The sequence below is a fragment of the Lissotriton vulgaris genome, chromosome 1_1 (assembly GCF_964263255.1).
Source record: "Lissotriton vulgaris chromosome 1_1, aLisVul1.2, whole genome shotgun sequence".
Lineage (NCBI taxonomy): Eukaryota > Metazoa > Chordata > Amphibia > Caudata > Salamandridae > Lissotriton > Lissotriton vulgaris.
The window spans coordinates 1322697578-1322712570 of NC_141685.1; the positions used below are offsets into that span (position 1 = coordinate 1322697578).

Sequence of the window (14993 nt, forward strand, 5' to 3'; positions counted from 1 at the left end):
AGCCTAGAGCCGCCCTTGCTATGGGCTCCCAATTTTAGAAGTGAAGCTGAGAGCGAATGACTTAAATATGAGCTAAAAAATTGGGAAAATTAAACAGGTGAAATTAAAGTTGTCTGAGTTCCATAATAAACAACGTTTATTAGACCGCACTGTCCCACAACTTGTTTCAAAAACTGTCAACACTCCAGAACTTTCCAGACTCGGGTGCTTCCTGCATCACACTAGGCCCTCTCTACAGGAAAAGTGAGAGCCATAATCACGAGCATTTGCTCACCTAAGGCTGTCGGAGAACGCCTCCACTCCAAACTTGGAGATGCTGTAGCCTCCGCCAGAGCAGGAGACTCGCCCCATGATGCTTGCAACATTGACAATCCGGCCCCGGGCCTTCCTCAGCAGAGGCAGCAGCTTCAGGGTCACGTCGATAGTCCCCAGCAGGTTGACATTCAGAACCCGTGCGTAGTCCTCCCTCTTCAGCCACCCATTAGGTGCAGTAGGCTGGGCAATGCCAGCGTTATTGACTAAGCCCCAGAGACCTGCAAAGAAGGAAGACACGGATTATAAACAGGGAAATCAAGAATAGGTAGGCCTAAAGGTGAGGTGGTCTTTTCCTAAAAGGATGGTGTCTCTTTAAAGGTCAACAGAGATTTCCCAACAAGATTGTATCTTAGTAAGTCAATAAGGCTCACAGGTCTTTCTTTATAGTAGTCTATCTGGCCTTTCTGCGGCCTAGGTGTCAGGAAATCTCAAATCCATGTATGATTTTGCAATTAAGAAAAACTTCGGAATTGCTCTAAGATGGCATCATTTAATCTAAACTTAAAACTCTAGTAAGGCAAATGCCAGTGTTCATTAATGTGTAATTTATGCATGTATTACATTGTTAGTTAATTTATCACAATGGCAGCCACGTAAGAAATTTGACTCCGAAACTGTGGTGGAGAATAACAGATCACAAGAGGAATTGGGCCCAAAATTATCCATTCCCCCTCCCCCTACGTGCTACATTTTTCTGAAATTAGGAACAGTGAGAAAGGAAGAACCCCTGGGCAGTGTGAGAGGATGGCAAGACACCGGACATATTCCTGTGTGTATTTGTGTGAGAGAAGGCCGAAAGAAGAACACAATGTAAATTTATTTTTTAAGTATATATGGGGAAACAGGAATGAAGGAGGCGAAGCCTTGGTTTGCAAGGTTTGCCCCGGCTCCTCTATTAGTCAGCTTATCCTACAAATCCCTAAGATCAGCTATGTATGGAAAAGGTTTGGGCGGGCATACAAACATAAAATTGTAGATGGCAATAATGGTAATATCTGAAAGAAACAGTTAGTTATAGATTCCTTACCTTAGAATTACCCCCAGGCGTCAGACTGGATCCTGAAAGTTTTTCGTCAGCAGTACCACTGCACTTGGAAGGTGGCGTGGGGGGACTCTGCATTCATCGTCAGCATCATGGTCGCCAGGATGTACTTGCGGTAGATACATAGACGCCGCCCTCGCTCGCTGACTTTAGTTCTTTCTGTTTCCGTGCAAGCTAGTGCAGATCCGGAGAGACCGGTACCTCCAGTCACTGTTATGACTGACATTTTCTTGACTTTTGTCGACATCGTTTTCGAGTCCATCTCCTTTTGGTGGACGAGGGATGCCCAGCTTCAAGGCTTGCGGTTCCTGTCACCGACTGATGTTGGTGACGGATCCCCACCGGGGTGTGCCTCTTCTGCCTGGGGCGCAACCATGACCCCAAGTCATGCCCCGACTGCCGTACCATGAATCTGAAGTCTTTGCAGGAGCAGTCCCAAAAGCTTCTCGAGGACCGTCAGTCACCATCATTCTTCTTCCAAGTCTTCGCACTCAGGGTCAGGTAAGTCAAAGCACAAGAAAAAGTTGAAGAAGCATCATGCTCTTCGACTTCTTCCTGTCCGTCCACCGGCGTTAAGAGGGATGCGGGTGCTGCTCCTCCCGCGGCTCAGCATGCGGAGCCTGATGGGTCGACTCAGGCTTTCCCCCCTTTCCGGGACCAGACCAACCCCTGCCCAGCTTTGTCAATTTTACAAAGCGGTGCACACCATCTTTGGGCAGCCCGAATCCGCTGACGCGTATTAGGGCCCCGTGGACTTGGCTGGGGGCCCTGGGTCTTCGACACTGGCAGCTTTGGCCTCAGCACCGGAGGGTCAACTTGAATCCAGGCCTGGATCCGGATCAGCGCCTGTCGACCTTGTAACACCTCCACCGGCGCCAACTCCACCGGCACCACGTCCGCAGCCGGAGTCGGCTGTGTCCCCAGCCAACATCAACCCCGGCCTCCACCTCAAGGTAGACATGGAGCCGGAAATGGCGTCAACCAATGCCTGATTGGATGCCTGCGGGAACTTTTGTGCCTCTGTTCTACGCTGGCTCTTTGAGACCAGATTAGCAGCCAGAGGAAGGTGAGGAGGACTGGGAGGGGTCTGGAGACCCTTTGACTGACCAGTTGGGTTATGAACCAGACTGGAGAGAGGAACTCGGGGAAGCCAGTGGTCTGGATACCTCACCAGATCTTGACATGTTGTCTCCTCCTACGGTGGCTACAGAGTTAGGTGTGACTTTGGCGTCTTATGCTGTGGTGTTGCGTAGGGCGGCCAAGGCTCTCCACTTCGACCTACCTACGGTGGCAGTTAGGACTAACCTCCTGACAGAAGTGCTTCAACCGGCGGCGAGCTCTTCGGAGCCCCTGCTGCCATTTTTAATGAAGCCCTGACCGACATCCTTTTGGGCACCTCGTCCAGGCCCAACACAGGAGCTCTTGTGGATAGGATGATTGCTCTACGCCACCGCCCGGCCCGGGCGACTCCACTTTCCTATCCCAACATCCCACCCCTGAGAGCTTGGTGGTCCAAACCTCCACCTCCAAGGGTGCATTCCCTACCGCTCCACAAAATAGGGAATCAGACAAGCTGGACCATCTTAGGAAGATGTTTTCTTCCTCCAGCTTGGGACTGCAGTCGGTAAACACTGCATGTCTGTTGGGCATTTACACCCACTCCGTGTAGGATACAGTTGTGCAAGTGCTGCCTCAGTGCCTGGAAGGAGGCCCGGGCTGTACTCTCTCAAGCAGTTGCCGAAGGGAGAGACGCAGCGAAGTTTACCATCCGCTGTGGGCTGGATACCGCCGATTCATTAGGCAGGACGATTTCCACGTCGGTCGCCCTTCAACCCTACATCTGGTCGAGGTCGACTGGTTTTTCCGGGGATGTTCAATACACTCTTATGACATGCCCTTGGACGGCCGTCGCCTATTCGGTGACAAAGCAGACAGCACGCTAGAGCGCTGTAAGGACTCTTGGGCTACGGCCAGGTCCTTGGACCTCTCCACCACCCGCCCTGCGCAGTCTGCTTTTTCCCTTTTCGTGGCTACGGAAGGGGTGCCCCGCCATGTCCCACTCTGAGCCACAGGCCAGCGCAAGGTGCTCAGCCCCTGCATGGCTAAGGACGTGGGAACCAACGCCGTGGTTCTGGGGGCCAGCAAGTGGGCCAGTCCACCACAGCCCCCTCTGCAGCAGCCTCCAAACCCTCCTAGTCTGACCTTTAAGGGCCAACAATTACCAGTGGGCGGCAGGATTCGCGATCACCTCCCCCACTGGTGTACCATCACGTTGTACAGGTGCGTTTTGCAAATAGACCGAAGGGGCTACTCCCTCCCCTTCGAGACTATCTCTCCATCCATGCCACCTCAATACTATCGCATGTCGGAGGATCATCTGGCCCTCCTCCAACAGGAAGTTTCGGCACTCCTGGCCAAGGGTGCCATCGAGCGAGTTCCTGTCCCAGAAGTAGGTCGTGGCTGCTATATCCACTACTTTCTGGAGCCCAAGAAGGACAAAGACCTGCGTCCTATCTTGGAACTCAGGGATGTCAACCGCTTCCTCCGGAAAGAGAAGTTCAAAATGTTGACCGTGGCTCAGATCCTGTCTGCCCTCGACCCTGGAGACTGGATGGTAGCATTGGACTTGCAGGACGTCCTGCTGGCCTACCAGCGTTACCTACAGTTCACGGTAGGCCATGAACACTTTCAGTTTACTGTGCTCCCCTTTGGCCTTACCAGCACCCCTCGGGTGTTCACGATAGTGATGACAGTGGTTGGAGTTCATCTGCACAGATCAGGGGTTCCAGACTTCCCCTATCTTGACAACTGGCTGTTAAAGGCAGGCTCGCCCCAGGCTGTTGTCTCCCATCTCCAGACTTTGGCCTACCTCCTGTATTCGCTGTGGTTCTCCATCAACATGCCGAAGTCACACCTAACTCCCTCTCTGAAGCTCCTCTTTATCGGCGCGGTTCTGGACAAGATGCATTTTTGGGTCTATCCTCCCGAACAGCGAGTCCGGGATATTTGGGCTATGATTTCGATCTTTAAGCCTCTATCTCAGGTTTTGGTCAGGATGACCCTGAGGCTGCTGGGCCTCATGGCCTCCTGTATCCTGCTGGTAGATCATGCCAGGTGGCATATGCAAGCTCTGCAGTACGACCTGAAGTTCCAGTGGGCGCAGCATCAGAAGAATCTGTCCGATTACGTCCAGATCTCGAAGGGCACTGCACGACAATTGCAGTCGTGGCTAACGAACCAGGATTGGGTCAATAGCAGATCCCCCTCCCTTCCCCAACCAGAACACACAGTGGTGACAGACGCATCCCTTCTGGGATGGGGTGGCCACATGGGAGAGGTGGGGATCAGAAGCCTCTGGTCTCCGGCGTAGCCCGGGCTCCACATCAACCTTCTGGAGCTTCGGGCAATCCGTCTTGCACTCAAAGCATTCCATCCCTCTGTCCTGGGAAGAGTAGTGCAGGTGTTCACAGACAACACCACCGCTATGTGGTACTGCAACATACAGGATGGGGTGGGGTCATGGACCCTATGGCAAGAGTCCCTCCGCCTCTGGACATTGATGGAACCTCAGGGCATATCCCTGGTGTTTCAACACCTGGCAGGTTCACTGAACGCCAGGGCGGAAGAACTCAGCCGCAGGTGCATGATGGATCACGAATGGCGTCTTCACTCGGAGGTAGTAAAAGGTCTCTTTTAGCAGTGGGGAGAGACTTGGTTAGATCTTTTCACCACCGATGAGAATGTGCTATGTCAGCAATTCTGCGCGTTTGAATTTCCAAGGCGGCACTCGCTAGGCGATGCTTTTCATCGCAAGTGGAGTTGCGGTCTTCTATACACCTTTCCGCCTATACCACTTCTGCCCAGAGTGCTAAAGAAGATCAAGCGCGACCGGGCCCAAGTCATTCTTGTGGACCGGGATTGGGCATGAAGAGTCTAGTATCCCGAGCTGAAACACATGGCCACGATCCTCCAATCAGACTGCCTCTTTGGGAGGATCTTCTGTAGCAGCAGCGATGGACGGTCCTCCACCCGAACCTGTCAAGCCTCCACCTACTTGCATGGAGATTGAGCGGCAGCAGTTGACGGTGTTTGACCTGCCTCCTGAAGTCTGTGATGTAATCTTGGCAGCCAGGCGTCCCTCCACTAAGATGGTATACTCTTGCAGATGGAACAAATTTGTGGCATGGTGCACAGCAAAGGCTGTGGATCCCCTTTCCGCCCCTCTTTCTGAGGTTCTCTTGTTCCTTCTTTCTTCGGCCCAGCAGGGCTCTGCTCTGGGCACTCTAAAGGGCTATCTCTCTGCCATTTCAGCCTTCCATAGGCTTCCTGATCAGCCTTCTCTTTTCAAGTCCCCTGTTGTAAATCGTTTCCTTAAGGGCATTACTCATCTTTTTCCTCCTGTTCACTTCGTAATGCCTCAGTGGGACTTGAACTTGGTTCTTACCTATCTTATGTGCGCTCCCTTTGAGCCACTGCATAACTGTCCTCTCAGGCTTTTAACCTTGACAACTGCCTTTCTGGTGGTCATCACCTCTGTGCACAGGGAAAATGAGCTACAACTCTTTCTTCCAAGCCTCCCTTTCTGGCTGTTCATCTGGACAAGGTCATCCTCAGAACTAAACCTTCCTTTCTTCCTGAGGTGGTTACTTCTTTCCACATTGGCCAAACCATCACTTTGCCCACCTTCATTCCCCCTCCAAATCCTTCAACAGAGGAAGAGAGGCTCCACCGTCTGGATCCAAAACGTGCACTTTCCTTCTACTTGGATCGCACCAAACAATTCAGTGTGGACGACCAGCTCTTTGTTGGTTATGTGGGCGCTAAGAATGGTCGGGCTGTGCACAAATGGACCATCTCCAGGTGGGTCATTCTGTGCATCAAAGCTTGCTATTCTTTGGCAAAGAAGGAGCCTCCAGTGGGGCTCCGCGCCCATTTCACTAGGGTGAGGGCAGCTACTACTACTTTGGGACGGGGAGTCCCTCTTAATGACATCTGTCAGCAGTAGCGGTCGGTAGTGGGAGTATTTGGCCCTATTCCGTGGTTTACTACCCCCGCCCTGCCCCTCCCCCGCCCCACGTCACCGCCCGGCAGCACTCCCACTACCGACTGCTACTGTCTGTCAGGCAGCTACGTGGGCATCGCTGCACACGCTCAGGAAGCATCACTTCCTGGACAGCCAAGTCCAGAGAGACGGCTTCTTTGGCCGTTCTGTTATCCAGGACTTTCTGGTGTGAACTTAGTTCGCAGACCCACCTCCGGGGTTGGTATTGCTGGTTATCTATTCCAAGGTAAGAAATCTATAACTGGGGGGGCGTGGCTAGCGCCCGACGATGATGGCGGCTTTTCCGTAGCTCTCTCTGGGAGGCACGGATAACGGGAGGCCCGGCGTGATTCTTGCACGCAGTAGCTGCATTACACTTGGAGAGAAGACGTCGGAATGTGAGGGGCGATACTAGGAACCCTCGTTTCCCTTGCTGCTGTCGTCTACAAGGCTCCTTTGGCATACGTGAGTGCAGCGCTCCTCAGACAGATTGCGCCCGCCATTTTATATCACCGCTGACGGAACCACTCTCATAGCGGTTTTGATTTATGACGTGATTGTGCTTTCTCTCGCTTGCCTTCGGCAATGCGCCTCACCATACGTGCTGTCACTGCCTCAAATTTCGAGCATTGTTAAGTTTAGCGCTCTGGTTACTTTCTTCACACAGTACTACGACGACTTTCTCCTCAGCGCTACTGTCATCTTGGCTCATGATTCATCGTGCTTTGGCGCTTCCTGAATAACAGCGCTACATATTTTGGCCCTTCTTTCAAAGCAACGTCAACTAGCTTCCTCGTGTTTTCTTCACAACTCTCTGACTAATTCCTTTCTTGGCATTTTAGCTTATTGGAACTCATGTGCCACCTACTGCTCACAGGTGGTCTTGCACTTTTGATCAAATACTCAGTGCCATGACTGTTTCCCTCTTACAAGTCTGCACCTATTATTCACCTCATGCTCTGTGCTGCATTTCTTTTTCATGAATAACCTATTTGTGTAAATTCATTTGCCATCACTATTATATGCCTGTTCATAGGACGCATGCTGATATTCTGTACCTTTAGGCCTGATGACGTATTACTCATTTATGTTTAAACTGTTTCCCTGACTTATTTGTTGTGCTCTGCTCTTGCTCGCTTTAGCCAGTTTACGTCAATTTGTTTTTATACTCTTCATACGTTTAACCTGTATCTTTTCTATATGGGAAGACTGCATAAAGACCTGCGTAAACCCTCCACCACTGTTAAGAAGGTCTTGGGTCCTACGGGATCCCGCTATCAGTGTTTAGCGATCGAGGACTTGCCTGACGCTGTCTCTACAAAGACTTCGTTACCTTCTACTTCATTACTGCCTGTCACCAAAACAGGTACAATCAAACGACTGAAACAAACTCCTCCTTCACCTCCTTCTCAAACAGCCTCTACTACTACTATTGACTTACTCTTGGATGAAATAAGAGCCTTGCGTCCCTTTATTGAAGAGACCAAAACTACAATGCAGCAACTTTCCGACAAATGGCTATCTGTGGATGAACGGATTACTACACTTGAGCACAACGTTGCATCAATGCAATCATCTGTTTCCAAGGTAGATCCAATATGTGCACAAGTTTCAATTCTACACAAGCAGATCGAAAATTTGGAAAATAGAAGCAGGCGGAATAACCTACGTCTTTATGGCCTTGAGGAAGGACAGGAAGGGTCTGACCCTATTGCTTACTTCAAATCCTTTCTACCTAAGCTCCTCCACTTGCCAGAAGGTACTAATCTTAACATACAAAGAGTGCATCGTTTAGGCTCAATTAGAGGCACATCCTCTTCTGTTGCTTCAATGAGGAAACCACGAGGTGTGATTATGTACTTTCTCGAGTATACTGACCTACTTACAGTTATATCTGCAGCAAGAGCTATGTCTCGCATCACATGGTCTGGTCACCCCTTATTCTTTTCACAGGATTATGCTAAATCAACAGCTGATCGACGTAAGGAGTTCTTGTCTCTTCGTCCCCAGTTGCGTTCTTTGGGAGCACAGTATGGATTGTTTCACCCCTGCCTTTTTAAGGTTACCATTAATAACAAGACTACCACCTATGATGACCCTTTGAAGCTGAAAAGTTTTCTCTATTCGTATTCTGCTGAGACAATGGATACTGCTTCAGCCTCAACCTCTAAATAATCTTCTGCCATTGCAATGGTGTTGCTTCTCTGTTCTGCAGTTACTGTTTGATGGTTATTCATGTTACACAATATCTACTGTATGAATGTTGTTTCTTGATATGTTAAATCTCTTGTTCTCTTTTTTACACAGATGTTTTTGTTTCTCCGGCTCTTCTGGTTCCTTCCCTGTGTTCGTGAGATCTGCTGGGTCTCTCCCTTCCTTCGTCTCCCTGTTTGAGCTGTGGCTGCGTCGTCATTCTTCACGTGGCCTTCACCCTCCCACCCTCTGCCTTGTCTTGTTCCAGATGTTATGTAAGTTTCCTGTTTTTCCCTTCTTCCTAGTGTTTTTTACCATTTGCCTGTTGTTCTCTTTTTGGTTTTCTGCTCATCCACTCTCCTTTTCTCATGCCTCTTCTTATTTCACTACCCTGAATCTCTTAATTGTATGTCCCCCCCTCCTTTGGTGTTATTTTTGTCTTTTCTATATATTTCTCTTTGGACATTCTTCTTCTCTTTTTATTATCGCTCTTCCTTCTTACTTGATAGTTTTCCTTCCTTTTCGTTTTCATATTTGTGTACAAGTCATAACTTCTTTATTCTCAGGATGTGGCCATTTCTGCTTTCTCTTTCCTCTTTTCCTATTATGCCTGAACTTTCTTCTTGTTTTTACTTTGCTCCATCTTTTTGTACATTCTTATGATCTTACCAGTTTTTTCTCTCGTTTTCCTTTCTCTGTTACTACCTTTTTTTCATTTTCTTTTTATTCTTTCTTCTTCATGAATCCTTTTCTTACTTTTGTATACGCTATACTCTATTGCATATTCTTTCTACATTATCTTTGCATCTATCACGATTTTCCTAACTTAATGTATGTGCTATGTCCTTGAATCTCATCTCTTGGAATGTTAAGGGTATCAACTCCCCAATTAAGCGTCAACGCATTTTATCTCACCTAGCTAAATTGAATGTTGACATTGCGTTTCTTCAGGAGACCCACCTCTCTGACACGGAATCTGCTAAGCTTAAGAGAGGATGGGTTGGTGATGTTTTTTACTCTCAAGGTGATGGTAAACGTAACGGTGTTGCAATTTTATGTCGCAGGTCTCTCCCTTTCACTGTTATTTCCCAAGATTCTGATACTAATGACCGATGGATACATGTCAGACTATCACTTAGAGGTGTTCCAATCTCTCTCCTTAATGTCCATGGCCCCACCACTGGTGAACCCCTATTTTGGGCAGAATTCTCTCCACAAATTACCCAATTTATGGATGACAATTTCATCCTCGCGGGAGATTGTAATCAACCTTTTGATCCATTTATAGATAGGAAATCTGCTGCCACCTATATTCCTACTAAATCGCATAAACTTTTCACTCAAGCTATCTCCCAACATAAGCTTGTTGACTCTTGGCGCCTTTGCAATCCGACCTTGCAGGAATATACCTTTTATTCCCCATGCCATCGCTCGTAATCGCGGATCGACTACATTTTTGTTTCCCATGATCTTGCCCAAACACTTCATTCAGCGGAAATTGGTCCTATTTTGCTCTCAGATCATGCCCCTGTCATAGTCAGCCTTGATCTGCTTCCTAAAGTTGATGGACCCAGGAGATGGCGTTTTAACAATGCTCTCCTCTTAGATCCCAAATTCTCCGCATCATTTACCGCCTTTTTTGATGAATTTTTTCTGATTAACGATATTCCGCCCATTTCAAAACACACAGTCTGGGACGCTTTCAAAGCGCCGCACGCGACTTCATTATTAATTATGTCGCAAAGAAACGTAAGACTGCTCGCCAATTCACTAAAACCCTTCTTCTTGACATTAAGCGATTGGAGCACGCCTATTTCACCTCCCATTCTAATGATAGTCTGACAACTTTGATCGCTGCCAAGCTTAAATTTAATGAAAAGTCTACTGAAGATGCCTCCTTATATTTACTCAAGTCAAGTGCTAAGTTTTATGGTGGTAAGAACAAAGCCGGGAAAATCCTTGCTAATTACCTGAAAGTCAAACACCACAAGATGTCTATTGAATCTGTATATGATGCCGATGCACACTTACAACACAAAGATGCAGACATTCTGGCTACATTCTCCCGCTTCTACGAGTCCTTATACACATCTGACACCCAACCATCTCCCCATTCTCTGTCACAATTCTTCTCTACTATTCAACCTCCTGCTCATTTCCCTCTTGACCTCTCATCTTTGGAGACTGATATCTCACAGAAAGAGCTGCTTGCCGCACTTCAGCGTCTTAAACTTAATAAAGCCCCTGGTCCTGATGGTTTCACTGTTGAGTTTTACCTTCACTTCTCTAAATTATTGCTTCCAAAGCTACATTCTCTTCTCCACTCCTTTGCTGATTTAGGTGCCTCCTCGGGGACCTTTTCGGATGCACACATCTGTCTCATACCCAAACCCGGCAAAGACGTGCAATATTGTAAGAATTACAGACCCATATCCCTTGTTAACATTGACTATAAAATTTACGCCAAAACATTAGCGTTGAGGCTGGATCATCTACTTCCTGATTTATTAGGTGAAGAACAATCAGGCTTTGTTAAAGGCCGATACATCACTGACAACACAAGGCTTTTATTTAACATACTGTCAAAATCGTCCCACCTTCAGCACTCCCTCGCGGCTATTGCCCTAGATGCCGAAAAGGCTTTCGACAGGGTTGAATGGCCTTACCTCTTCCACACTCTCCGATGGTTTGGGTTTGGCCCTAAATTTATTTCCCTAATCTCACTGTTATATACTCACCCGAGGGCTGCAGTTTATGCTAATAGTCAAATTTCTCCTTACTTTGACCTTGGTAGAGGAGTTCGCCAAGGTTGCCCTCTTTCGCCCTTTCTTTTCAATCTTGCTTTAGAACCTTTCCTGTCCAGATTACGCCAGAACCCCGACATTCATGGATTCCAGACAGCAGATTCTTCCATTAAGCTGGCTGCCTATGCTGATGATATTTTGCTCTTTATTTCCAATCCCACAGTCTCCATCCCTGCTTTCTTGGAGGAAGTACAGCATTATTCCTCAATCTCTGGCTATAAGCTCAATAATGATAAATGTGAGATTCTTCCCCTGACGAAATTCACTTTTAAACCTGACTTTAGCGCCTCCAGTTTTACCTGGAGCTCTTCCCACATTAAGTATTTAGGTTTATATATTACTCCTTCCATCCCTGATACTGTTTCCCTCTGCCTTACTAAATGCACTCAGAAAATATCTGACCTCACTGCCAGATGGCATGCTCTTTACCTCTCTTGGTGGGGTCGATTAGACAACATTAAGATGATGCTTTCACCCATTGTTTTATATACACTCTCCAATATCCCCGTTTCTATCCCAGCCAAATTTTTCAAGAAAATTAACTCGGTCTTGTCCTCCTTTTTATGGCATAATAAAAAGCCCAGAATGTCCCTTGCTCGACTCATTCGCCCTACCTCTGAGGGAGGAGTTAATTTTCCGGACTTCCCGACCTATCATAAAGCTTTTCTGTTACGACAAGCGTCCTTTTGGTTACAAGACCCTGAGTCCCCTTGCCCTTTATGGGCCAAAATTGAACGCCTCTTCCTCTCCCCTTTTTCCTTTGCTGAATATATCTCCTTTTCACGCAAACCCTCTTTGATTCCTACTCTCATTCATAAATTCACTGTCAAACTTCTTTTGTCCTCTAATCCCTCTCCGCCTGCAACCATTGTCGATTTCCTTTCATCCACTATTTGGCACAATAAATACCTCTTGATCCGAGGTAAACCCTTTTATTGGAAATCTTGGAGATCCAAGGGGTTGCTTTGGGTTTCGCAGCTTTTCTCACAATCCACTTTCCTGTCTTTCCGCACCCTTTCTTCCACCTTTGATTTACCCTCCTCTTTTGCTCCTAAATATCTTCTCCTTAGAGAAGCGGTCATGGAGGTTCATACAAGACTCGTGCAAACCACTCCTCCTTTTGTTTCACCGAACCTCACTCTCCCACTTCATTCTACCCTACAAGCCCTTCCCAAAGCCTCTGTTATTTACAAGCACCTTCATTCACATATACTCCCCAGACCTAAATCTAAGGTGGAGGAGCATTGGGAAACTGATTTCTCCACATCATGGCCTATATCTCTGTGGGACAAGATTTGGACAAAAGTTCGCAAAACCTCTAGGGCGGCATCATTGACGCAATCTATGTTTTTCATTTATAACAGATTGCTTCAAACTCCCTCTACCCTCCACAAACGATTCCCTACCACCCCAGATGTATGTTGGTCCTGTTCCTCACCAAACGCAACTTTATTTCATATGTTATTCTTATGTAATAATGTACATGCCTTTTGGTTACAGGTCTGGGCACAAATTAATGTTATCTTTCACACATGTATCCCCTTTTCTCCCGTTCACATCTTTTTGGGAAGTCTCTCCCCTTGTTGGGAGGTAACTGATCTTTATGTTCGTATTGTTGATCTACTACTAGCTGAGCATTTCAGCAAATTACGATTCATTGGAAGTCCTCCTCTACCATTTCTTTTCAAGCTTGGTGGTATAATGTTTGTCATAATCATAGGCTTGATACTGCTTTTGTTTTTCCTGCCCAGATGGCAGCTAAACGCACAGACTTATGGCTTCCTGTTACTATGTATTTAGATTCTTGTACGACTCGCTCTTTTCGCTTATGTCCTGCTCAACAAGAAGTTTCTAAACCGCCTTGATACCCTTTTTTTTCATCCCACTTTCTTTATTCACATAATTATTTAACTATCCTCAGTTGCATTTATTTTTATTGTATTACTGCTGTATCTCTTCTTTTTACCCTTATTACTCATGAAAGTATATTGTTATTTCTACATCCTCACAATGTACATTGCTTTTTCCTTTCGGTTTCCCCTTCTTTTCTCCCCCTTTCTTCCCCCACAATTGTTCTTATTTCAATGTATTTGTATTTATGCTTCTTATTACATTAATAAACCTTTATTGAACTAAAAAAAAGAAATCTATAACTGACTGTTTCTTTCAGATGAACAAGTTACATACCTTCGGTAACGCTATATCTGCAAGAAACATACGTTATAGATTCCTTACCGCCCCACCCATCCTCCCTGTTCTGGGAACTGACTTCTAGGCTTAAGTACTTGCTTTCAGGGCCCTAGTTTTGTGCACCAGTGGTCAGTGTCTTGCATGGCTCTGCGCTTCTGGTGTGGAAAGTCGTGTACAGAACTGACATCAACGCACGTGGGCAGCGTCTATGTAGCTACCGCATTGTCATCCCAGCGACAACGCTGACGAACGCGGTCGACCGACGCCACCTTCCAATGCGCAGGGGTACTGCTGACGAAAAACTTTGCGGATCCAGTCTGATGCCTGGGGGTAATTCTAAGGTAAGGAATCTATAACTAACCTATATTTCTTACTGATATATTGTTACCGAAGGTAAGTAACTTATTCTTTTCCACCTCTAGGTTTCAAGTAACTGAGAAACGGAGAGACCTCAAGCTCCACTGATGCTAAGTATTTGGTGTAACTTAGAACCCCCTCAGTGCAAAACAACCTCGCTACTGACAGCCACCCATCCATAATTCTATGTATTGGGTCCATGCAGGGCAACTCTGATACCCTTCTTTATACAGGAGAACTCAACTCACAGCCTATTACAAATTAGTTAAAATACATGCATTCTAAATTCTAAATAAACACGTTCAAAGGTGGAACAAACATACACGTCAAGACAAAACACATCTCTCTGTTTAATGAACAGACACAGTGGAGAACACAGATACATACCACACAAAACAACATTAAACTACCAGTGCTGGCCAATTTATTTATTTGAATTCGCAGTAACAGGATGTAGAACTTGGACAAATTCCACACCTGGATTAAAAACAAGGCCAGTGCAGGAAGAAATGCCCAAAAACACAACATGTTCTTGTTCCTCACATTGAACATTGAGGAGAGCACGTAACAATTTTTTATGTGCCATCCAGCACTGTCAAATGCCAGAAAATGTAACTTTCAAAATAGTAAATGTATTACATTCATTTACCCGCCCAGCCTCCGGCAGTGCACGAAGTGTGGTGGCGAGATGGGCACGAGGTCCCTGCAGACAAATGCTTGTGGGTGAGCTGCGTTCAACCGGACTGTCCGGGATCCGGGCATTGGTCACTATTGTAATGAGATTGCCTGGTCTCTCCAGTGCTCCCAAGAAAACAGTGTTCGACTTTGAGCTTTTTTGCACCTGCGGAGCAACGCTAAATCTGCTCCACGGGTGAAAAGCAGGCAAATGTTGTCTTTTTTAAAAGTCGCTTGGTAATTTTGTTCAGACCTATGCACTACCAGTACAACACCTATAGCCTGAAAAAGTTAAATATAAAATACCAAACATTTATCAAATTGCGGAAAGCGGAAAATGTATTATATGGATGTGCATTGCAATGATTTCAATTAA

General features: G+C 46.7%; 1 protein-coding gene across 1 annotated transcript in view; it reads right to left on the bottom strand.

Annotated features, from left to right (window-relative positions):
• Positions 1 to 14993, bottom strand: part of LOC147749084 (retinol dehydrogenase 7-like) — a 54711-nt gene that overhangs the window by 13384 nt on the left and 26334 nt on the right. Inside the window, exon 3 of the mRNA XM_086965962.1 lies at positions 275 to 533. Within this exon, the coding sequence (XP_086822088.1) occupies positions 275 to 533 (259 nt within the window). The remainder of the gene's footprint in view (positions 1 to 274; positions 534 to 14993) is intronic.